This window comes from Penicillium maclennaniae (genome assembly GCF_028827695.1).
Source record: "Penicillium maclennaniae strain IBT 15551 chromosome Unknown utg000004l:1.0-3007600.0:1.0-3009580.0, whole genome shotgun sequence".
Classification (NCBI taxonomy): domain Eukaryota; kingdom Fungi; phylum Ascomycota; class Eurotiomycetes; order Eurotiales; family Aspergillaceae; genus Penicillium; species Penicillium maclennaniae.
The window spans coordinates 2,512,810-2,536,245 of NW_026623216.1; the positions used below are offsets into that span (position 1 = coordinate 2,512,810).

General features: G+C 49.9%; 8 protein-coding genes across 8 annotated transcripts; 3 read left to right on the top strand and 5 right to left on the bottom strand.

The window, feature by feature from the left end:
* Positions 1–45: 45 nt before the first annotated feature.
* N7477_005077 (ribokinase) lies at positions 46–1,133 on the bottom strand (the record flags this gene model as incomplete). The annotated part of the gene is made up of 2 exons (XM_056966740.1): positions 46–195; positions 249–1,133. The coding sequence occupies 2 exons, from the start codon at positions 1,131–1,133 to the stop codon at positions 46–48; spliced, it is 1,035 nt and encodes a 344-aa protein (XP_056823521.1).
* A 1,337-nt stretch (positions 1,134–2,470) lies between these two features.
* Positions 2,471–3,010, top strand: N7477_005078 (carbohydrate binding domain-containing protein; the record flags this gene model as incomplete). The annotated part of the gene is made up of 2 exons (XM_056966741.1): positions 2,471–2,604; positions 2,656–3,010. 2 exons carry the CDS (start codon positions 2,471–2,473, stop codon positions 3,008–3,010), a joined length of 489 nt encoding a protein of 162 aa, XP_056823522.1.
* Positions 3,011–4,248: 1,238 nt separating this feature from the next.
* N7477_005079 (uncharacterized protein) lies at positions 4,249–4,906 on the top strand (the record flags this gene model as incomplete). The annotated part of the gene is made up of 3 exons (XM_056966742.1): positions 4,249–4,291; positions 4,344–4,666; positions 4,754–4,906. 3 exons carry the CDS (start codon positions 4,249–4,251, stop codon positions 4,904–4,906), a joined length of 519 nt encoding a protein of 172 aa, XP_056823523.1.
* Positions 4,907–7,559: 2,653 nt separating this feature from the next.
* On the bottom strand, positions 7,560–9,876 carry N7477_005080 (putative poly(ADP)-ribose polymerase PARP; the record flags this gene model as incomplete). Its single annotated transcript, XM_056966743.1, has 4 exons — positions 7,560–9,052; positions 9,113–9,556; positions 9,606–9,719; positions 9,810–9,876. The coding sequence occupies 4 exons, from the start codon at positions 9,874–9,876 to the stop codon at positions 7,560–7,562; spliced, it is 2,118 nt and encodes a 705-aa protein (XP_056823524.1).
* Positions 9,877–11,098: 1,222 nt separating this feature from the next.
* chs3 (putative chitin synthase activator (Chs3)) lies at positions 11,099–13,311 on the bottom strand (the record flags this gene model as incomplete). Its single annotated transcript, XM_056966744.1, has 3 exons — positions 11,099–11,139; positions 11,200–11,424; positions 11,478–13,311. 3 exons carry the CDS (start codon positions 13,309–13,311, stop codon positions 11,099–11,101), a joined length of 2,100 nt encoding a protein of 699 aa, XP_056823525.1.
* Positions 13,312–16,671: 3,360 nt separating this feature from the next.
* chsF (chitin synthase CHS3) lies at positions 16,672–20,365 on the top strand (the record flags this gene model as incomplete). The annotated part of the gene is made up of 6 exons (XM_056966745.1): positions 16,672–17,177; positions 17,257–17,541; positions 17,580–18,490; positions 18,549–19,353; positions 19,407–20,212; positions 20,289–20,365. 6 exons carry the CDS (start codon positions 16,672–16,674, stop codon positions 20,363–20,365), a joined length of 3,390 nt encoding a protein of 1,129 aa, XP_056823526.1.
* A 1,190-nt stretch (positions 20,366–21,555) lies between these two features.
* On the bottom strand, positions 21,556–22,272 carry N7477_005083 (uncharacterized protein; the record flags this gene model as incomplete). Its single annotated transcript, XM_056966746.1, has 1 exon — positions 21,556–22,272. One exon carries the CDS (start codon positions 22,270–22,272, stop codon positions 21,556–21,558), a length of 717 nt encoding a protein of 238 aa, XP_056823527.1.
* Positions 22,273–22,307: 35 nt separating this feature from the next.
* Positions 22,308–22,580, bottom strand: N7477_005084 (uncharacterized protein; the record flags this gene model as incomplete). Its single annotated transcript, XM_056966747.1, has 1 exon — positions 22,308–22,580. The coding sequence occupies one exon, from the start codon at positions 22,578–22,580 to the stop codon at positions 22,308–22,310; it is 273 nt and encodes a 90-aa protein (XP_056823528.1).
* Between the last annotated feature and the right edge of the window lie 856 nt (positions 22,581–23,436).

The window sequence follows — 23,436 nt, forward strand, 5'->3', positions numbered from 1 at the left end:
TTTCCACGTGTGTAGCAGATACCTAATACCTCAACTCTAATCGTGTCATTCCATATCATACGCAAAGGGGATACTCTGCGCCGCACCTCGGCGCTGAACCGTACTCGCCGCCGCAGCATTCGCCTTTTGCACAGCACTTTCAATCTCTGCATCAAACTCCTTCAACGAAGCACCCTGTGCCAAAAACCTCGCCAACTCCGTTGAGAAATACCCACAAATGTATCCCCCGCAGCAGTAGTATCAAGTACCTTTGCAACCTTGACCCCCTTTACAGCCCCAGTCCTCCCACTCCTAGTCGAAAAATAAACCCCCTTTGACCCAAGCGTAATCAGCACAATCTGCACATGCGCCATCTCATGGAAACTCGGCGCCAACTCTTCGGGCTTCAAGTCATCCAAGTCGGTAGGTACATCCCCAATCGGCAGCCCAGCAATAGATCTTGACATCTGAATGGCTTCCGTCTCGTTCATAATGAGAACAGAAGTCCCCTTCAACGCCGCCATCGGAATTCCGTCCGGGAATACAGGCGCCGGGTTAAAAATAACATGGGCTCGATCAGACCCCGAGACGCCGCCGTTGAAATACTCCAACAATCCCAGTGTTGTCTTCCGAGGGATCTCACCCTGCATCACAACCAACTTGACGTCCCCTGTCTCCTTGACAGCAGTGACAATCTGCTCCACATCCCCCATCATCCCGGCATGATTCGCACCAGGAACAACTAGAATTCGATTCTCCCCACTCTCTTCCTCGACAATGATACTCGCTGACCCCGTTTGCGCGTCCGGAGATTCCTCAATGTGCGAGGTGTTGACGCCCGATGCCTCGAGCGCTGGCTTGAGAAGTGTGCTGTAGTACACATCGTCGGCGCCGACCGCGCCGATCATGCTGACCGATACATCCTGGCTGTGCTTTGAGGTGAACGAGGCCCGGCCACATGCGACAGCTTGGTTTCCGCCTTTACCGCCCGCTGTCACCGTAAGGGAGGTTGCTGTTAGCGTTTCGCCGGGCCCTGGGCAACGCGGGGTGCTGGTGACGAAGTCGATGTTTAAAGAGCCGATAATGCAGATGGCTGCTTTGGTGGTTGGGGTTATGGTTATGGTTGTGGTTGGGGTTTCTTTGAGGCCCGGCATTTCGGCGACTGTTGAGTGCTGAGGCTCTTGTTGTGGCCGAGGCTGAAAGGTGTGGTTAGAAGCAACTCGGTAGAAGTGAAGAACTGGAATTGAATTCTGAGGTATTATATTTGCTTCTATTTACCCCAAATTCTCTCTGATCGCGATGAATATATGTCAGGTGGATTTCATCGCTCAAATGTCCAGACATGGCATGCGTAGGCTATGAATTGATCAATCGGGCTAGACTCGATGGCTCTTTTCCTGAATAGGTTAGCGTATCGCTTGTTGCCTGAAAGGGATGGATGGGCAGATTGGAGCCGTGGTTGGAGGCCTCCGCATTGAAGTGAGAAAAAAAAAACAATACTTCTCCGAGGTAGGCCTCTACAGTATTCGGGCTGTCAAAGGTCTGCCTGCTAAGACGCTTTTAGAGCCGAACAATGACTATATATTGCTTTCGGTGCGAAGTTTTCTCTTTTCCCCCTGTGTTCGAGTCAAGAGAATTCTCTCGCCTGGCTTTGGTCTTTAAAGCGACGGCAGTACTTGTGAGCGCTCAGCATGTTGCAAAAATCCACAGTCAGTGAAATGCGACCTCGAGATCTAGAAGTTGATCTTCAGGACCTTTACCTTCAATGCTACGAATTCGCTGTAGCATCGCGGTTCGGCTGTGCAAAGCTGAAAACTCGGTTGCATTAGGCATCCGATCAGCGCTGGGGGGAGGGTAGCCCTACAGATCACGATACCTCAAACTTCCGACAATAGACCGGGAAGAGTCCAGACATTGATGTACCCCGTGATCAGCCCATGAAGGCTTATGGGATGCGCCACAGTCTTAGCACAGCCCGGGTGACGTGCTTAGGGTATTGAGAAGGAGAACCCCTACAGGGGGTTCAACAGCGTGCAAGTTCCATAAATAGCACTGGCAAGTAGCCTTTGATGAACCCTGAGCAGGGTTTGTAACCGTAACCTCTTCCTTTCTCAGACGGGCGGCCTAAGGCACGCGTCCAACCACAATGGGCCTCGACAGGCCATGTTCCAACCGTCAGATTTTAGTCTATGAACTGAAACCTGATAGGACGCCTTGAAGAGCTTTGCTTATACGAAATAGAGGCCAATGCGGTCAGAAAGGTTCGGAAATAACGTTGCGTTGCATTACAATGTGCCGCGTCGACCCTGACGGCTGTCGGCAAACCCCGCGCCCTGTCTCAAATGTCTTGAATCGTGTAAGCGGCGTGAGCTTGTTGCCGGAGATTTTTTTTTCTATAAAGCTTGTCGTCGATTTCTTGGATTTGTTTCAATAACACAATCAAAATAACACGATAACGAAACAACACCTGCCACTTTCCGCATTATCCATCATGTCTCTTTCAGCCAGCAACGCGGTGGTCAACCCATCCTTCGAATCTGGCGCTCTGTTCCCGTGGCGCGCATCTGCCGTCAACGTCGCGACTGTGAGCAATGCGACCAGCGCTTACAGCGGTGAATACTATCTGTAAGTTCATTTTTCGATTCAGCATAGTGGTTTTGTACTGATTGTAGGTAGCAACCTGCAAACTGCCATCGACAACGGCGGCAACACCGTCTCTCAGAACCTCGAGAATCTGAAGCGTGGAACAAAATACGACTTCAGTGCGGAGGTTCAGGTCCCCGAGGATGGCGCCAGTTACTGTTCTGTCTACGTCTATATGGGCCGCAATGCGACTGTCGGCCAGGTTGCCACTGAGTTCGTGTCGGACTTTGGCAAGTGGGTTTCTGTGACCGGAAGCTATACCCCGAAAAGATCCGAGGATCGCTTGAGTATTGTTGCTGCGTGTGACTTTGAAGATAATTCGGTGACGGGCCGGGTTTATATTGATGATGTTATTTTCGCGCCGAGTGGGAGCTGTGCATCGAACTAGATATTTTCGGATGGTCATGATTTGCATTGTTGTTTTGGAATGAGGCTTTTTTTTGTTTCTCTTTCACGTTCTACCTCAGGTTAAATCTTGTTTTGTGAACCTGTTCGTGACCTTCTATCTAAACATCTTGTCGTGGCTTGGTTGCCCCGTAATTAGAGAGCTTCAAGAATTATCAAACGTTCCACGTAGACCCACATCTTGACTCAAAGTGCCGTGAAAACCGCTCTTATCTGCCAATTCACGGGGCAGTGAGTGGATCTTGTGGCGCTGGCACTATAAGTAGTTCAGACCCCGGTGACTACGTACTCCCAACAACTGATCGTTAGGGCGGAGCCAGTGAAGTCAGAAGAACCACACGAGAATGAGAGATTTGACATGGACAGCACTAAATGGTTGCTATTTATATTAGAAGTCTGCAGCAACGAAGACAGTGATAAAGTCAGAGCCAGGTACTGAGTATACACAGGCGTTGCATGATAACGGCTCACGATAGACGGCCCAGCCATTGAAAAGTGAAAGACCTTTAGAATGGATGCAAAGAATGATTGCAGAGGAAAATCTTTCTATGCATAGAGAGTCCCCCATATCTCCCTGAGATCTACATGGTCTATGCAAGGCCAAGACTTGGAGTGGGTATAGCGGTCATGAAAGCGAATTTGCATCCAGTATCAAGTGCGCAGGCGTGGGGTCTTACTGCACGTAGTTGCTCTTGGGTTCAGCATTCGCCAGTTCTCATATCGTGGGAACTTTGCTCACACCATGCACTCCTTCGATTAGATAATCGGACCACAATCCCTAGAATATCAAACTTCTGTATTTTCGATGTTTCTGACATCTTCGGCACAGTGATTTATGAGATCGCTTTGAGCTTTTTCATACCAGCTATACCTTCCGTTGCTTTAATTCTTGTAATAGTCCACTGAATCTGGGCTGAAAGGACGTTTCGAATATGTGATAGGAAAGCGAACTGCAAGAAATGAGAAGCCACATGAGAATCTAAAGCGCCTGGCATATTCTGTACTGAGGTACCTGATAGATGTGTCTATCTGTCGAGCCAGGCTGCTCTTCACTCCAGGAAAATCAACATGAAGATGTTTCTTTCATACCCTCATTCTCTTCAGAAAACCCCACAGTTTCGCCACGAACGACTTCTTCTTTTCTTTTTCTTTTCTTTTCCTTCTTCGGTACGAAGAGGTCGTCTTTCTCAGCACAGAACACATTCCAGTTCCAGAAACCCAATGCCTCCACCGAGCCCGGGTCTACCCAATCCTTTCGTGCCGGGTAAGGCGACGGATCCATCGTCATCTTGTACCTGAATCTCGGCGCACCCCAGAGGTCCTTGACCTTCTTCCACTTGATATCCGCACCGGATATAAAGCTGCCCTGATCAAGTGTGATTGTAAATTGTCTTTCCCTGAACGCATTGTCAAGAAGCAAACCGTCGCTCCAAGTACTATCACCGACACCGAAGTATCCAGAGTTCACCACAGGGCGCTTGCTGAGAACGATGCCGATCTTGCACTTTCCCAAGGTTATCGGGTCATCAGCACTGAAGGAACCGGTCGTTGTTGGCATGTCGATGGCGCTGCGCGGGGCCCAGTTGAGTTCCACGGCGATAAAGACAGTGTTGCCACTGGCGCATGTCAACTGGGGATTGTCAGTGACTTTGAGAGGGGATGTCGGGATGAACTTACTTCGCCCGTTCCGTCTGGATGAAGAATGATGTGGCTATTTGTCGCCCAGTCCCAGTACCAGGTTCTTCCGCAGAGTATTTGGCGGTTGGTCATGGTTAACGGTGAATATTCACCAGCCCGGTTTGAGGTCAAGGTGCCGGATGATGAACGCGGCGATGGAGTGGGACGATTGGCGGCCATCATTGTGTTGCAAATGGAATGAGGCCGACTTACAGAACCACGATTATGCTGTAGCTGAAAGGATAACCGTACGAGTCGTGGGAGGAGGGGGAGGAGGTCAGACACGAGGAAGTGAAAATGTCTGCATTGTGACTTCAGCCTGACAAACCGGAAACTACCTCGGCTCAATTCTACCGACTCTAAGACTATCATATTCATTAATTTGACAATATTTTAATTGCCTTGAATGTATCTTTGTGCGCACAAAGTGCAAGATTCCTCTCAGGGTAGCTTGGCGTCTGTACTGAAGGATGTTTCCCATGTTGTGTGTGATCGCTTGTACAATCCTGTTCACCTACTGATTGCATTCCATCGCTAGATGAGGACTTTCTGTCTTTTCAAGGAGACATCAGTCCCCGCAGCTTACTTCAACAAACTCATCAACTTTGTCTGAACACCAGAGTTCCGAGCCTTACGCAACAGGTAAATCGCGGTCCGGAGAGTTCCCCTAGCCTTCTTCGATGCTATTGACCGGGATGCACTCCATCAGCCTCGTCCTCCCACTCTTGTCCTTATGACGAAGGTGGAAGAGCTATCTTTGACGCTGCACAAAGGAGGAATATGCATATAATGAAATTGCTCATTGGGGAGCGATGCTTTGCACCGGCTTGAAAGGTTGGCTAACGGTCTCAATGCGATCATGTACATTGGAAGAGTCGCCGCCAGGCATAAATCATATACTTTCCAATGTATCTCCTTAGTCCATCGAGTCACTGTGAATACTCTGTTTTGCTTGCACATGGATTCATTTCCGCGTTGTCTCCACATTATTTTATTCCTTGAAACCCTGAGCAGCCTCTTCTCGAGCAATCTGGTGATAGAAAGTAAGAAGAAACGTATATGTTTTATCAGTGGAAGTGAAGACAACGCCACAGTCAATGAAGCATGGGAAAGCGACAGGCGTACACTTATATTACGAAGTGATATATTTGTAGTCCTACACGTTAAGGGTCTTGTTTGACATCAGGGTTTGCATTTCTCGCCCTGTTTTCACCCATCTTGCTCCGTTCACCAGTCTGCTCGAATCTACCTCACGTTTACCATTCATCGATTTCCATCGCCAATCAGGAGCAATGGGGGTCTTAAGTACTCTTTGAAACCTTGCTATGCAAAGTAGACGCTTGAGTAAGACTGAGCTGGATGTAGTCCTTGTTCTCTACTCATCATGGTCTTATTTCCCTAGATCATTGCAACGCGCATGAATAATCAGACGTCAAACAGAACTCAAAAAAAAAATAAGAATTTGAAAGCCAGATGTAGTACTAACGTAAAGCGACCACTCTCAGCATTTGGCTGGAGGATGCATTGCAAGTTTAGACACATTCCCATACCACATGAAGCTGACTTTTGCTACGCAATGATGTCATAAGGGACCTCGCCAAGCTCTCTTAGCGTCGCATACTTTGGGCGATCAGCAAAACCCCGATGAACCCCTTGATTCAGTGAATGAGTGAACCACACACCACACAAAGCTTGGCAAATTTAAGCTCCCGGCTTAGGGTCCGCCCGCGTTCCAGCCCTGAGATGAGTAAAAAAACCCTATCACCTCTAGGTATTGAGCATTCTGTCCGGACCGAAGTTTATTTCTAGAAAAGATCCGCAAATCAAGCCCCCTAGAACGATGGCCCGGGAATGGCTGGAGCTAATAGAGACTGCAACAGTATTTTGGGGTGCCATTGACTGCGTTTCATACCCCGGATTCTTGAAAGGGGTGATTTGCATTTCGTCATTACAATAAATCGCATCAAAATATGAAAAAGTACCGCATGAGATAACACGCTTCCATCACAAGACGAAAGCACAACTTAAAAGAGGTTCGAAACTTGCCTCCTTTTGCGAATCCGTCAATCCTAATACTGGCTTAGACAAAATGTATCTCTATCTCATTCATCTCCTCCCCTTCTGAACCCTCACCCATGCAATCCCTTTCACCAATACCACCAACACGACAAACAGTGCCAAACCCGCATACCTGAAAGCCAATCAAGAATGCGGTAGCAACAATCAATGCTCAATGGCCTGTAAAGACGGCGATTTCCACCCAATGTCTTCGAACGGCACCGTCTACTTCGCATGTACCATCCAAGCGGACCACGAGATCAAATACTCTATCTGGAACTGCAAAGATACTGTTTCAAGGGATAACATTCAAGTTTGTGAGGCTGCATCTGGGAGATGGTGCTCAGCGAAAGGTTATTGTGTTTTGCCGGACAAGGGGGATGGGTTTGGGGACCTTTGCAAGGAAATAGGCGCTGAGGCGACGATGATCAAAGGGGATTTGGATTATGGAGCAGTATTATCGGAGATAGGAGGCGAATTGTAGGGGTTGATGGGGAAAAAACGGAAATAGATTCGGGGATAGGAACCATGTTCAGCGGTGGACTGATGGTCGGATTTTGGGGGTGGAGTTTAGCTAGGCAAGGGCGTGAGCTACGCGGGATACTGCACTTCAAAATCAAGATTCTTCTAGCTTCCATTCCGATTGTCATACAAGTAAGGAAATCAAAATAGCTACCAACGGCTTCAATTGATACCTTGAAGCGTGGGTGATTCCCTTTTGAAACAGACTCCGCCGCAATGCCTACCTGTAATCCGAAAACTCCTTGAACATGCTGTGGATCTTGGAATCAGACATGCTATTGCATGTGAACGTAGAACAAATATCGCTGGCGGATTTGGGCTACATCATAGACGATGTACTCGTTGTACTGCAGCCAGGCCCCATCGTCTCTGTGCGCAGTACCATTGCTGACGTCGGGCATTTTGACACCCTGTAAAGCCGGATTCAGGCAGCCTGCATCCTTCCATCCCGCAGGGATGCTTTCACCTTTTCCCAGGGTGGCAATCTTGCCCTCTTTGGCGGCGTTTTCACCCGCATTGTAATCACCGTTGACCAGCTCAAGCATGGGGTCCCCGAGCTCAGCATCACAAAGCAGAAGTAATCCCATGTTTCCACTGCTATACGGACAACAGTAGTTGGCAGACTTGCTGGACATGTCTGCGAGATACACACCCTTGCCGAACATATAACCATTCACGGGAGCTTCTGGTGGGGCAATGCGTAGACCCTGGCTGAGGATTCCACCAAAGTTCGTACTTCGGGAGCCATGCCATAGAAGTCGACGGTCACTGTTCTTGAGATTTGCATGGACAGATGCGTTGAAGCGATCATTCTCACCCCGTCTCTCAATGCGGAAGATATCGATGACCTGGTAGCGAAGATGATGTGTTTGGCCACGTGAGTTCGACAGATAATTGGACAGCTCAGCGAATTCACTCGACTTGTGATCAAGCCGGGTCATCTCTTCCATTCCGAGGCTTTGGAATTGTCGATCAAGTTGGTTGATCTCATCAGCCTCTCGGGAATCTTTCATGATTTCATTGGCGACATCCATATCAGTCAAAGCTTCCAGAAGCTCAACTTCCTTCTTAATCTGGGCGTCCGAGTTGATCACAGGCGGTCGGTTTCGACCAAAGACGTGTGGGATGGTGGTGAAATACTGGTCGCTAAGGTGCTCGGACACGGTCGCATAATCTGTTTCGTACTTGGACCCTGCCAGGCTCGGATCCGCGATGAGCTCAGATAGTTCTTTCAGAATTGTGAATCCATTCTTGAGCGTCCGGTCTGACAACTTTCCCAATGGCAACTTCTTTGCGTCATATGACATGGACGCTAAGGCCGAGTTGATGTGATCGCTGTTGAAGATGAAGCTCATGAGGTTCTGCAGGGGCTTAGATAGAGCACTCTCAATTCCAGATTTGCTATCTTCGCCTTCCTCCTTCTTGATCACATTCTCCTCTTCTTCGTCGTCCTCTTCGTAATTGCGCTCGATGAAGGTGTACTTCTTCATCTTCGGGGGGTCAAGTCGGTTCTCCCAGTTCAAACCCGACTTGTCCTTGAATTTTTTCTTGAAGTGACCGATTGCCTCCTCCAGGTTACCGCTTCCCAGACAGGCATGCTGTCCATACTCACCAACACGGCCCCATCGGGTCCAGGTGAAGTAATTCTTGCCGCCGGATACGGAAAGCAGCTGGATGATGTAGAACTTATTGTTGTTCTGAGCAGCCACTGTCTGATTCAAGGTTGCATCCCATATGAGCTCTGTATCATCGACGTAGACTTGGGGATCTGAGATGATGCATCGGTCAGTTTGACGGGCGAATTATAACGCTGAGAGGGCAGCTTCACCTTTGTGTTGGATTTCCATTCGACGGAAACCTTCATCAACGGGGATGCTAAGGTTCTTGAACCCAGACTTTTGGGCATCCTTGGTCTTCTTGCTTGCATCTTCCTCCATGCTATCAAGTAATGCGGAGCCGCGCTTCTTGCCTGAGGCCTGGGCGTTCTCCTTCCCATTTGTCTTGGTACCGGTCGGGAGGTTGTTTTGAACGCCAATCTTTGACTTCTTCATGGTAGTTGCTGTATTATTTGGAGCACCATTCGTCGAGTCTATCTGGATAACAGTCTTCGTATCCTCGGCATCCTCCAGCACGTCCTGATCGGATTCGTTTTGGCCAGAACCAGAGCCCATGATGTACTTTCCCTCAGCGAGTGGCTTCCTCGCCTTGAGTGAATCAAGCAACCAGTCGAGAGAAACAACCTGACAAGACTGCATTTCACAAGCAGCTCTGTCTGATGTTTGTTAATGCCAAGTCTTAGAGTTGGCATGAGCGAAACTCACATTTCATGGTGTTCTTTTCCACATCCTTTTCAGTCGTGATGAGATGCGTGCATGACTCCACAACGGAGCCAGAGAATGTAGCGCCGTGGCCTTCAACAAGGCTCTTCAGATCAGCTGCAGGATAGGAGTCAGTATCATCTCAATGGTGCGAGCGATCGACCATGTGGGGCTAGATCTTCGTGGTTGATTTGAGAGGGAACTGACCCTGCTTGTAGCCGGGAAAGGTCCCGCTGACAGCGACGACGAGTTTCTTGAAAGATCGTGGAGCCATGGCGCCAGTAATCAATAAAGTCGGAATAAAGACGTGGGTGTTGTGTGTAAAGAAGAGCGCGATCCGAGGACGGTTTAAGGGGAATTGGGGATTGACAGGGCTTCAATGTAAAAGATCCGCATAAAAGATGGAAGGAGACGGGATTATTGAAGGAAGATGAAGAGCGACTTGAATATCCCGTGAAATGGGTGGCTTTTTGAATAAGGGAATCCTGTGTCGGCCTGAGGATGCAGGCCAATTTGGGGGCTGCTGCCTGAGTAGCGCCAGGCAACAAAGCGCCAAGTGGAGACTTCCAGGCAGAAGCTCCTGTGGGGCAGTTCCTGAGACCCTGCTCGGAGCTTGCGGACGGCATTTCATATCGAATATTACTCGTTATTACTTTGTGTGGATCGTCTTGCGGTAGAATCAAGGCATTCTGTGTGATGCCCTTATCTGACGTAGATAGACCTTGTGCTCTACGCCTAGGTATATTTGGACATTTGAGACCACGAGTCGATGGGGGGTATAGATGGGATTGAGAAAGTCGATTGTAGCGTGACACCAAGTCTCACCGGGATAGACATAATACTCTGCGTTGGGTGATCATATCGTCTCCCTAAATTACTCTTCAGCACCTCTCAAGCTTTGCCTTCTTACTAAGTGAGTTGAATCGGTTGAACAACAAAGTTTTTTCTGGCTTGGCCTACCGCAATCAAAGAGTATCTCCATATTTTGGGGAAGGGAGGTCAGAATTTATAAGAGATGGAGTTACATGCACCCATATATAGTCCAAAAAGACATATCGTTGTGTAAATTACAACATGGAACTGTGTCCGGAAAAACGAAATTATCATTGAATCATTAAGAACGCCTGTTCCCTCACGTGGAGCCTCGTAGAGGTCTGCAACTTTCCCAAAAATCAAAATGCGAGTAAAGAGAGCGCTATTCACCAAAACTGGCTGCTCGAGGATGGTGAATTGCCAGACCGACCGGGAAATGCAACGGTGATTATAGATATGAGTATCTTGTGATTATGCAGGGGACAGGAAATAGGAAGGTCAACGCCCAGGATCGGAGCTTGATTTTTGTGGCGTGGGATTGAGTAAATCAAGTGGATGAGACGGTAACGGCGGTGGTGATAGTGACGTGTCGGGGATATCAGTCTGTCGAGGGAGTCTAATTGTGAGGGTTTTACAGCGTTCAAGGAGCTGTAGATGCGAATATGTGGTGAAAAATGTAGATTTCAAAATATGACGAAGCGCTTTTGCTTAGGCTTTTCGGGTTCTTGGTCATATTAGTTCTGGTCTAGGTTTGATATTTCTGAAACGGGTACGTAGGACGTACCTTGGTCCTTGGGTTCCGATCTCCTGAGGCGGCCGCTACTTTTGGTTGGGACGGTTGAACTTGCGCCGTCCGCTGCAGCTCGGATAGTGGCGATGCGGTGCTTGGCGCGTTCGTCGTCTTGATCGGCGGCTTTGACGTACCAGACGTTTGCTTCGAGGGCATCACGTCGGCAGCCGATGCCCATTTCCGTGAAGTAGCCGACTGCATATTGGGCTTTTGCGAGACCTGTGGTAAAACGCGTTAGCTGGAGTGAGACCTATAATGAGCGTGAGACAGACCTGTGGCAGCAGCGCGTACGGCCCATTCGTAGGCTTCATTCTCGTCTTTCTCGAGAACTGGCTCCGCCCCAACGAGGTACCAGGCACAAAGGGCCATCATTGCCAATGGATGGCCGTTTTGCGCGGCACTGGTGTAGAAGTGGATGCTTAGAGCAGGATCGCGGGGACAGTTGAGTTTCCCATGCTCATAGGCATCGCCCATTCGGTAATTTGCCTCGTCATGACCCAGTTCGGCTGATTTCGTGAACAGCTGCGCGGCGTAGGATGGGTCAGGGAACACGTCGTCGCCAAAGCCTGCTTCATGCATTACGCCAAGTTCATACGGCGCGGAGTTGTACTGAGCGTCAGACGACTCCGCTGCCCGCTTCATCCACTTTATACCTTCACGGTATCTCTTTCCTAAACCCATATCGCCTGCTAAACACGCCTTAGCCATGCGGAGCATTGCACCCGGATGATTCTTAGACGCGGCTTGACGGTAGAATTGAACAGCGCGCCCGCCGTCCCTTCGGCAGCCCCACCCGAACTCGTAGCACAATGCAGTGCGGTAGCAAGCTTCGACATGACCGTGTTTGCTAGCGGCTAAAAAGAGCGGGAATGCACGATCGTAGTCTTCTTTGCCCTTGCTGAATAAACCTGATGCATAGCCGTCTGCGAGATAGTACTGCGCGAATGGGTAGCTGCGGTCGGAGAGGCGCTGGAGAATGGACTTGGCTTCGCGCGAGAGTCTTTGGCGAGTGATTGAGCTGGAGTCTTCCAGGTCGACATTTGGCATCTCGCGCATCGAGTTGATCATGAAGACTGCAAATTCGTACTGCACAGCTGGTTCATCTGTTTTCTTGACATTCGCCAGATACATCTCGAATGTCTGCTTGTGGCTCAGCAATGATGCGCTATTACCAACAGACGACTGGAGGCGTGAGTTGTCGAATGAAGTGACCACAGGACCTGGCTGAGGGTAAGATGTGTTTAGAAGATTAAGAACAGACAGAGGACGAGGATCGGGAGATGTAGAGTTTCGTGAAGGAGAACGCGCATGCAAGTATGGCGAGGCTGACAGATTGCGTCGATGATTACCGCCGCCTACATCAGAGCCACCGGAAGAGTACTGTGATAAGGGCCGAGAAAGGCGAGGTTTTCTCACAGCCAGATTTCCCGTTGAGGCAGATGGATTGTCGGCCGGGCTCACGGCAATTCTGGATGCCCGCGCGGCCTGTTGGTTTTCAAGCTGCTGGTGATGATACGGAAGAGGTTCATAGCTGTCCGAGGTCTGGGCGACGCTTTCCAAGCTGCCGCGGGAAGAGCTATTGTGGCTTTCCCTCTCACGCTCCAGCGACGACGCGCTCTTCTTGGAATTGGTATTGGTCTCGTTTTTGAGTTTATTGTCTACGACAGACCAAGAGCCGCTACTGGCGGGCGTGTGGCCATATGGATGTTGGGGCCTATAGTGCGGGGTCTGATTCGAGTCCCGTCTTGGCGGGAATGAAGGGTTCCATGCCTGCTTCGGCTCCGCGGGGTCTTCGATGGACATGACCGCGAACTCGGGAAGCTCGATCTGAGGCGTTCGACGACCGTCATGTGAATTCTCAATGCGGGCGCTTGAGGCCAGTGGTAGCTCCATCCCATTGTCTATTTTGACAGGTGATCGAGGGGAATGCTGGATGACGGGCGAATCTGGAGACTCTCCAGGCATCGGTCGAGTGATTTGTAGGCTCTGGGGCCGACAAGGCGTTGTTCGAGCCGTGCTCTGGTCCGAAGGAAAAGGGGGGGAAGAACGAAGGTAAGCTGCAGGAGGCGACGGGATGGGCTGCTCGGGTATGAGATGAGCAGCCATCGTGTGCTAGTGCGAGTAACGACTGTCGGCCGTTTGAGGGGAAAGCGAGTGGGATGCGGAGTCAGCGACGGGAGAGAATGCGAGGTTTCTTATTGCGCCGACATAGAGAATATGAAACGACAGAAGCTCTCAGCTTTATCTCACAATGGAAAGAAGGATGCTGGGTTCCAATGAGAGTTCCAATGATCCGTGGAGACGGAAGGGTTCAGTCGGGGTCGGGTAGCCCCAGTTGTGGACCGAAGACTGCGGCTAATTAGCAACTTCGTCATGAACGAGATGAGTAGTGTCTATCACTTCGGTACTTACACAAACGAATCCTGAACGAGGGTGAACCGTAAGCCTGAGCGAAGGACTTGAATAAAGCGAGGGAAGGGAGGGGGGGAAGTTTAGCAGAAAAGTAGTGTTTCAGCCAACAGCGACAAAGATCACGGCCTCCACTTTCAGGCTCCCCCACTTGGAGTTGCTAGTCGCTAGTTTCTTCCTATTGATTGATAAAGCTGGGAGGACCGTACTATTTACTGGTTGCCACGGTACTTCAAGTCCGGTGCCTAGACCGTCCCTGTAATTAGGCCAGAGTATTCTGCTTTTCATGTCTTTTAACACAAGTCGGCGTTAAGGAAACAGCCCCTAGGGACCGAGTCAGACGACTCCGAGTGGAGCTAGTCCCTCGCTATTTTAGGGTCGCCGTCCTGCTCGTATAACACGGGACCAAAGCCTGATCGCAATTTCTTGTGCGGCATGATCCACTTACAAACATGTGGAGACATCGAACGGCCACATCTCTATATAGCCCCCGTGCTCGATCCATCTAGCGGTCAACCGAGACAACCTCCGTATCGGCACCTGGTTCCATTCGCTTCCATATTTGGCGACCCCAGCCCGCCGAACCGAACATCCTATGGCCATGCGCTCAGTGGAGCTCGGCGATCGTGTGGAGACGACGCTGGGGCACAACTCTACAACATCCTCGCATCGTGCTAGTCAAAACGGGGAATTCAATGCAGCCTGCGAGCGGAAACGAACGTCCCGGCATTTCCGGCATACCCTGCAGCCACGCCTGCATTTCCACCCTGTCAGTACCTGACTTTGGGTACATGGTATGTATTAATAGTGCGGCGAACCCTAAGCTGACACCGCAGACGTCTGGATACATGACATGGACGGACTTGGGAGTCACCGGGTAATTGACACTGGAGTCACGCCATGCTTTATCTTTGAGCATCTTGAGCATCCCTACCATGGCAAAGGGTGGAATTGAGTTTGTCGTCCCGGTGCTGGGACTGTCCCATACTCGCACGGCCCAAGTGGGCCGGAGATCTCCTTGCTGGACAGTATCAGGAGATTCGAGAATTGAAAGCGGTCTTTGAAAGCAAAGATTTCCAAGGTTCCTTTAAATCTGGAAATTCGAAGTCTGAAGATCGAATCTCCCCGATTCATGGCAGGCAGCGAAGTGTAAAGTCGCCAGAAATAGCCCCTCGCCAGTGGCGCATTCCGGTGCCGCACGAACCAAGTTCCGTCGGAGTTGTCTTCCTTCTTGCTGGAGGTGAACTGATTCTTTCCATCATCGAGTATGGAGTATTAATCAAGATTGTTACCACTTCCCTGCGTAAGTGATTGGGCCTGATGAGACCCCCACGACAAGGGCATAACCAGCACAAAGAATCCCCAAAAGTTCGAGGGCGCTTGTTGTTTGTGGGTGATTCCTCGGGCTTCCGGTCGGGGGTGGTTGGACGGTCGGATTTGGACTAGGTGCCTAACACACATGTACAAATTGGATGGTGTGATTGGACTGCCTTGAAATAAAAGCTACATTGGAAGATTTTGAACATTATGACAGGAGTATATGATGATCTGGAGTTGGCGGAGTGCTGCAGGGATTGCCTGCCGATCGCATCGCGAGGTACTCGAGTAGAGGAAGAGGGTGCTATCGGAGTGACCGTTGAATTTGAGCTCTTTGTCTTTTTCACAGCTTCTACGAAACGGTTCAGGTTGTAGGTTTGGCACACCAGGATATGACGCCTCTCATCGCTGTCGTAAGGCCGCATGAGACTGACGACATAGCAGCAAGGCACGCGCACGCTCTATTTTGTCAATGGCAATAATTGATGCTGGAGCCACTTGGACAGCCACTAGCAGCTCATATTCACGAGCCCGACAAATATCGAATTTGGCCACAGGGCCAGAGAGGAAATGAAAAAAGGCCACCGTGGATTAAAAAGAGAGCCTCCAGAGAGTCTACCCACATTGGGGTTGTGAACCGTGGGCTATAAGCTCACGTTGCCCCCACTATGAGAAGTGCATTACTGTCAACAGGGTGTATCGAATAGAATGGCTATTCCGACGAATTGCAGAGTCAACGGGTCTTGGTGGGTCCTGAGAGAGAGATCATACTGGACAAGACGATATTGGGCGTGGGCATCGGGCTCAGGACAGAGGAATCATCCTTTGGTACCAAGAGTTCCAAGGGACCATGTATCGTAGAATGGCGTAAGTAATAATAGCCCCGTGATGAGAAGAAAAAAAGGTGCAAAAATAAGCCGTCGGCTTGATCTTCCCCTCACATTCGAGTGGAATATTCAGGCTTTAACCTCATTTGGCTTAGTTTTGGCTTAGTTCGAGACGCTGTGATTTGCCTTTGGGCTTAGGCCCAGTTTTTACTATCCTTGATTGGGTTGTGGTGTACCCCGGCCATTGCCCCTAGCGACAGAATTAGGGGCAATGGGAAGCTCGGTTCCGCCTGGAGGCGAATGCAAGGTCTTAGGGGCTGTTTGTGGTAGTAGCGCTGTTGGTGTTAGTGCTCTTTCTCGTGGATGTTCCGAGTGCTGGTGCCAAGTGACCCGGCTTGGAGACCCTGACTCTCCACCTGAACCGTTGTCTCACTGTCTCACTTCGTTCTCTTCTTCGTGGGCATCTCTGTGAGGACAAAGTGAATAAATTGATCTTTGGAGTATTCTGTGATTGTGTGGTTTCTCGACTCTCGTCCTTGTTCGGACCCGAGTGTGGACCTTTGTTTATTCTCCACCCCCGGCTCTCGTTGCACCGGCCGACATCTTACGGAGTCTCAACTAGTCCCTCGATCCAGATCAGGCCCCCAGACAAGATCTTCATTCTCCGAGACCGTCATCCAGACCGTCGACCTTTCACGCCACCCTCCCATCGCATTTCATACGGAGACTAGAGGTGCCGTGGCTGGTTGATCGCTGGGGAAAATGCGCCGATAGACAGAAAACAACAACCCGCTTCAAAGCATTTCTACTGTTTTGACCATCTGTGCATGATCGTAACCTTCAAAACGTAAGTGCGACAACGACTCACCCTCTCGCCAACCCGAATCTGACTCCAGACCGCCCAGAAAGCCCAATGTCTCTACCGCAGCGGCCGGGCAAGGCCTCCCCGCGCCGAGATGAGCGCAGCGCCTTCCGCGAACCCTCACGCCGCCATCGTCACCGAGACATTGAAACCGGCGCCTACAGCGACGACCCTCAATCCTCTCCCTCTTCACATCGCCGACACCGTCGACACTCACACAGCCACCGGCGCGGAGCTGACACCGACGAGGAGCGCATGGAAAGAGGCGGAGATGTGAGACGTAAAAAGAATCTCGTAAAGCCCGAGCGACGTCATGTGGACAGAGAAAATCGCGATTACCATTACCGCCAGCGATCACAGCAAATGTCAACATACCCCTCTGCTACAGGAAACGACCCGTTACTCGATCGCGACGGTGAGGCCGAAACCAATAGTACCCGCAGCATAAGTATCAAGACCAAGGATTATGGGAACATCAATAAGCCTATGGACCGTGCGCCTAGTCGCCATCGCTCGAAAAAGAAGAAGAGGTCGTCTTCTCGTCGAGTGTCTCAGGAGTAAATCGGCCCAGCGACAAAAGGCATTGGATGCGGCGCGGCCACCTGATCTTTGGACGACCTATTGCGCACTCGTTAGTTGTCTTGTTCCGGATTTTGTGCTCAAGTGCTTTGGCATGCCTCAAAAGGAACAGCGTACTGCTTGGCGAGAGAAAATCGGCCTCATCAGTATCATTCTCATGATCGCTGCCTTTGTCGGTTTCTTGACATTCGGTTTCACCGCTACGGTTTGCGGTACACCTCCGTTGCGTTTGAAGGTAAATGAGGTTGGCGATGGTTACATGATTTTCCACGGAGAAGCGTACGACCTGACAGACTCCAAGCATGCTGCTGCTGAGGGCATTCCTGCTAACGCTAATGTGCTGTATGATCTGCCCATAAGTACGGCGGCCAAGATGGCAGCTTTTTGTTCCAGCAAGTCAACGGTGCTTGCAAGGGTCTTATCACCGCTGTGGATGGCGGCGGCGTGCCCACTAATTCGAATGGTGATCTTGGTTGGTACTTTCCCTGCCAAGCCTTCAACCAGGATGGTTCATCCGAGCCAAATGAGACGGTTTCTTACTATCTTGGCTGGGCTTGCCATACCAGTTCAGCCGCACGTACGCCATTCTATTCTTTGAGGAGTTCTGGGGATGTCTATTACACTTGGGAAGACACCAAGAACAAGAGCCGTAATTTGGCCGTGTACTCGGGCAACGTTCTCGACCTAGATCTTTTGCGCTGGTTCAATACGTCGCAGGTCTCATATCCCAATGAATTCGATTTGCTGCGTGAGAACCCCGCGGTCCGCGGGGTTGATCTCACTTACTACCTTCAAAGCGGTGACCAGAAGAGGATTGGAAAGTGCTTGGAACAAATCATCAAAGTGGGCAGCATCGACACTGACACCGTCGGGTGCATTGCGTCCAAGGTCGTGCTTTACGTCTCCCTGATCTTCATTCTCTCTATTGTCGTTGTCAAATTTGCTTTTGCCTTGCTCTTCCAATGGTTCCTGGCGCCTAAATTCGCCGCTCAGACAACGAGTATGAGCTCGGATACACGGACTCGAAACCAGCAGATAGAAGACTGGTCCAACGATATCTACAGGCCTGGGCCTCGTATCGCTGATCCTCCGATCCCTTCAGTTAGCAAGCGTGCCAGCTTCTTACCTACGACGTCGCGTTTTTCCAGTCCATACAACGTCAACGCTTCAAATGGGAGCAAACAGCCCTCGCAATATGTCACCATGGCCAGTCAAAACTCGACTTCTCGGCTTATGCCGAGCTCCACGACCACAGGAACCATGTATAAGATGAGCCATAACAGCAGTGGCGGTACTCTCAGTAACCCTGCAGCAAGTCGCACGAGTTTGGCCCGGGCAGCATGATGCAGAATTTGCCAGAATCAATTCCGAATCCGAGGGTCCTGGCCCTGCCGGATTTATTCACGAAGCCGTCGTCCCGCAACCTCCTGCCGAGTGGCAGCCTTTCGGGTACCCGCTGGCTCACTCACTCTGTCTGGTCACTTGTTACTCTGAAGGGGAAGAGGGTATTCGATCTACTCTGGACTCCATTGCCATGACAGATTACCCAAACAGCCACAAGACCATCCTTGTCATATGTGACGGTATCATCAAGGGCAAGGGAGAAGAGTTCTCTACTCCAGACATTGTTCTTGGCATGTTGAAAGACCATGTCATCCCCCCTAATGAGGTTCAACCTTTTTCCTATGTGGCTGTGGCTACTGGCTCGAAGCGTCACAACATGTCCAAGGTGTACACTGGTTTCTATGACTATGGCGAAACGTCCGTTATTTCCCCCGAAAGACAGCAGCGTGTTCCCATGATGGTCATTGTCAAGTGCGGTACTCCTGCCGAAGCGACTGCGTCAAAGCCTGGTAATCGAGGCAAGCGAGACAGTCAGATCATCCTGATGTCCTTTTTGCAGAAGGTCATGTTCGATGAGCGTATGACAGAACTCGAGTTTGAGATGTTTAACGGACTATGGAATGTCACGGGCATCCCACCCGACTTCTACGAGGTTGTCCTCATGGTTGACGCCGACACAAAGGTCTTTCCGGATAGTTTGACACATATGATTTCCGCGATGGTCAAGGACCCCGAAATCATGGGTCTTTGTGGAGAGACGAAGATTGCCAACAAGACAGACAGCTGGGTGACCATGATACAAGTTTTTGAGTATGTTTCCTCAACATCATCATTCCGTGATAAATCCGTTAACCCCATTCCAGATACTTCATTTCCCATCATCAAGCCAAGTCTTTCGAGTCCGTCTTTGGTGGTGTCACCTGTCTCCCGGGCTGTTTCACTATGTACCGAATCAAAGCCCCCAAAGGCGGCCAAAATTACTGGGTTCCTATCCTCGCCAATCCTGATATTGTGGAACACTACTCGGAAAACGTTGTCGATACTCTCCACAAGAAGAACCTCCTCCTCCTCGGCGAAGATCGTTACCTCACAACCCTCATGCTGAAGACTTTCCCCAAACGCAAACAAATCTTCGTTCCCCAAGCTGTCTGCAAAACTGTCGTTCCTGACAAATTCATGGTCCTTCTCTCCCAACGCCGCCGCTGGATCAACAGTACTGTCCACAATCTGCTCGAACTCGTCCTCGTCCGTGACCTATGCGGCACATTCTGCTTTAGCATGCAATTCGTCATCTTCATCGAATTAATTGGAACTCTCGTCCTTCCCGCCGCTATCGCATTTACCATCTATGTCATCATCTCTTCCATCATCCGCAGACCTGTTCAGATCATTCCCCTAGTCCTACTTGCTTTGATTCTTGGTCTCCCCGGAGTCTTGATCGTCGTCACCGCCCACCGTCTCGTTTATGTCCTTTGGATGCTGATTTATCTCGTCTCTCTCCCAATTTGGAACTTCGTTCTGCCTACATACGCCTTCTGGAAATTCGACGACTTCAGCTGGGGTGATACGCGCAAGACGGCCGGTGAGAAGGACAAGGGGCACGGTGATGCCGAGGGCGAGTTCGACAGTTCGCAGATTACCATGAAGCGTTGGCGTGATTTTGAAAAGGGTAAGTGCCTCCCTTACTCCAACTCCCTTGGCACACCTTTTCAAGCAAAATAACTAACCTGATTTGTTTTCCACAGAGCGCCGTCTCCGCAACACAGCCTGGGCCCAACCCCAAAACGGATACTCCCACTACGAGACGTACTCCGATTACTAATTTCAATCTCATCAATCTTGTCATCTATTCATTCGCCATCTACATACCTCCGGGGCGTTTCATATTTGATCTAATTTTCGTTCCATTTTGAATTCATTCTCGTGTTCCAGTTGTTTATTTTATTGGAGGTGAGGTTTCTAAGCGCTGCACGACTCACGAAATTCTGATCTGTGCCAATTTTGATGTACCCTCCTCTCTTTTTTTCCTTTTTTTTTCCTTTTTTTTTGCGGGGTCTAATGTACAGCGAAGGCGCCACTGTTCCATATTGTAATTTTTTGTGTCCATCAGAAAAGAGGGCTTGTCGGTACGTAACATGGATCAGATGTATCAAATTTTCGTGACCTAACTGGACTCGGTAAATCCCACGTGCGATATCTGTACATGCAAGCCAGGTCTTGGCGTAGTGCCCGATGTCTGGGTGGTCTGTAACATGGATGTCGCGCCCCTCGAGTCTACGATCCGTTGGACGCGTGCTTATCACCTGAGCTTTTACTTTATCATAGAGGCTCGCATGTCAAAATAAGAGGAGAACTTGCTCGTCTTTAGAAATGGAGAACTATATTAAAGTAATTATCAGGATTGTGTATACGGTATAGTGTTCATTCAGCTAAACTCTTACCAACTTACTGGCCCACTAGACCAGAGACAACATCGAATGGCTCTTTGCGAAGCCAACCTGATGCGGCTACTGTTAATCCCCGTGATAGCTTCACGGGAGATTGTATGCGCAGACAGAGGGTGCGGCAGCCCGTGATCTGTCTGTTCAAATCAATGCCTATGACCAGGTTCTGAATTACCTTCAACGGGGCTTAGAGAGGTAGCAGGCACTGGGCATATTCAGTGCTATAGGCCGTGCAAACACCTTGCGCACAAGTCGTTGGACCAGTCCATCCATAACCACCACATTGTCCATACAATGGTGCCGCTGTCCCACTGCTCACAGTAGTGGACGTTGTAGTTGACGGCTTCGTCGTAGTCTTCAGCGTGGTAGTACTGCCCCCTCCGGGAGGGGTACCCCCACCGGTGTTACCGCTGATGATTTGAGCCACTTGGTTGACAATGGCCACCATTTGAACGCCTTCAATTGTCAGCTGCTTTGATTCAAATCTACTTCTGTCTGAGCTCACCTCCGATCTGGTCCGCATTAGTTCCATACCAACCCACCCAATCCCAGCAGCCGTTCGGGTTGCTTAGCTCACTGCCTCCCTAGATGCTGTGCATAGTGTTGTCTGGAACTGCTTGAGGGTAAAGAATGATAATATTGTTAGTATCTGGGGAATGAGATAGGTCAGCCATATGCCATCGAAGTTACCAGGGAGTTTGTGCTGACCCGCCCACATGTTGTAACCTGTATTCTGAATAAAGTCAGTCTGAATATTACTGTAGCTCTGCAAGCATCCATGTAGGGCAACATGCAATTTGCAGACTGTGGAGCCGCTCTGACAGTTGGCAGGAACGTAAAGATAGCCGGTTGTGTCCATGCCAGCGGCCCCGTATTCACCCGTTTGGGCAAAAGAAACCACCGTCCCGGTGAGGCTACCGGTATTCTTGGCATTCAAGGAGCCATACATCCACTGTAAGACCGCCCCAGCACCATCGTAGTTGCAGTTACTGATGTATGGCGAAGTAGACATGCTGCAGGAATTGTCACCTGTGCCGTCGAAGTCGGTGGGGAAGGTGTGTACAGCACCGCTTGTCGTCACATAAGACACGTCAGCCGAGGTATCGAAATTGCTAAGCTGGCTATGCAACGCATTCATCACATTAGGGCCCACGGTGGTGTCTGCGGATCCTTCCCAGAGGTAAACCTTGCGATTTGCCAAGTTGCTCGTTGTGGCAATCTCATTGCCGCTCCATGACTTCATGTTTGCAGTTGGAGTTGTAATGGAGGGATTCTGATTGTACATGCAGGTTGTATACTTCACAGTATAGCATTTGTCAATCATTTAAGCTCTTTTGATTCACTTGCGTAGAGGTTACAACTTACAGCCTGATTACGAGCACAATCAAAAGGCCCGCCGGCGAAAACACCAAAGCCGACCTGAAAGACGTTCGAATATGCCACTCCGAGCTGGGCGGACATGAAGCCGCCGCTCGATAGACCAGACACGGAGACCGCAGAGGCGTCAACATTATAGGCACCAAGAGGTGACGCTGCCTCTACAGTGATTGTGGTGACTGCGCCGAGCACGATCAAGAAAGCGGATTTAGTCATTGTGGTTATCCAATATCAAGGTATATTTTGCTTAACGAGTTGCGGATCTTGATATTTCTAGAAAAGAAGATCATCAGCGACCATTGTGTCCTTTATATGAGAAGGCTCGTCTCAAGATTGTTCATAGATCAGGTATCATCGTCAGGGTACATCGGCTTGTTGCCCAAAGCCACAATGAGCAAAACTCTCATTAATTTGCTGTCCTTGAGCACAAGTATTTGCTAGGTCTTTGGACGAAGTCTCCCACCGTCGAAACAGTGCTAAAATGGTGCCTGTGCGTCTGGGGTTTGAAAGTGCCGTGCGGGGTAGAAGGTGGAGAATGCTACACAGATTGTGAGAAGAGAAGAGTCGGATCCGATCCAGCTCTTCAGATGAAAATATGACATATCGCCAGTCCATTATGCTTCAAGGCTTATGACATTTACCGGGGTCGTAGAGGCCGAGGTGCTTTAGATGCGCTGCGACTCAGCCCACACCTACCGTTGTATTTTCCAGGTAAAACCTACAATTATGAGTCGTTCCAATTGAGGGTTATTGCTTTCTAGGCAAGACAGGCTAAGGCTCGTGCAGCCTCGATTGATATCTTTGGTTAGAGAGCGCTCGAACTTGAAAGGGGTCATGTGTCCACGTCAACAGTCCAAATTAGCTTTCGGATCCGATTTAAAATAATCTTTCTAAGTGATTTCTCCATGAAGTCTCAGGATACCACCATAGGAGCTCTTTTTCCTCCATTGGAAGCTAAATGGCGTTGTGGCAAGTATCTCCAAGACATATATATGAATACGCCTATCCAGAGACTCTTTGAAGGTCACTTTTCTGGGTAATCTAATTGCCACTGGCTCTATCAGTCTCTCAG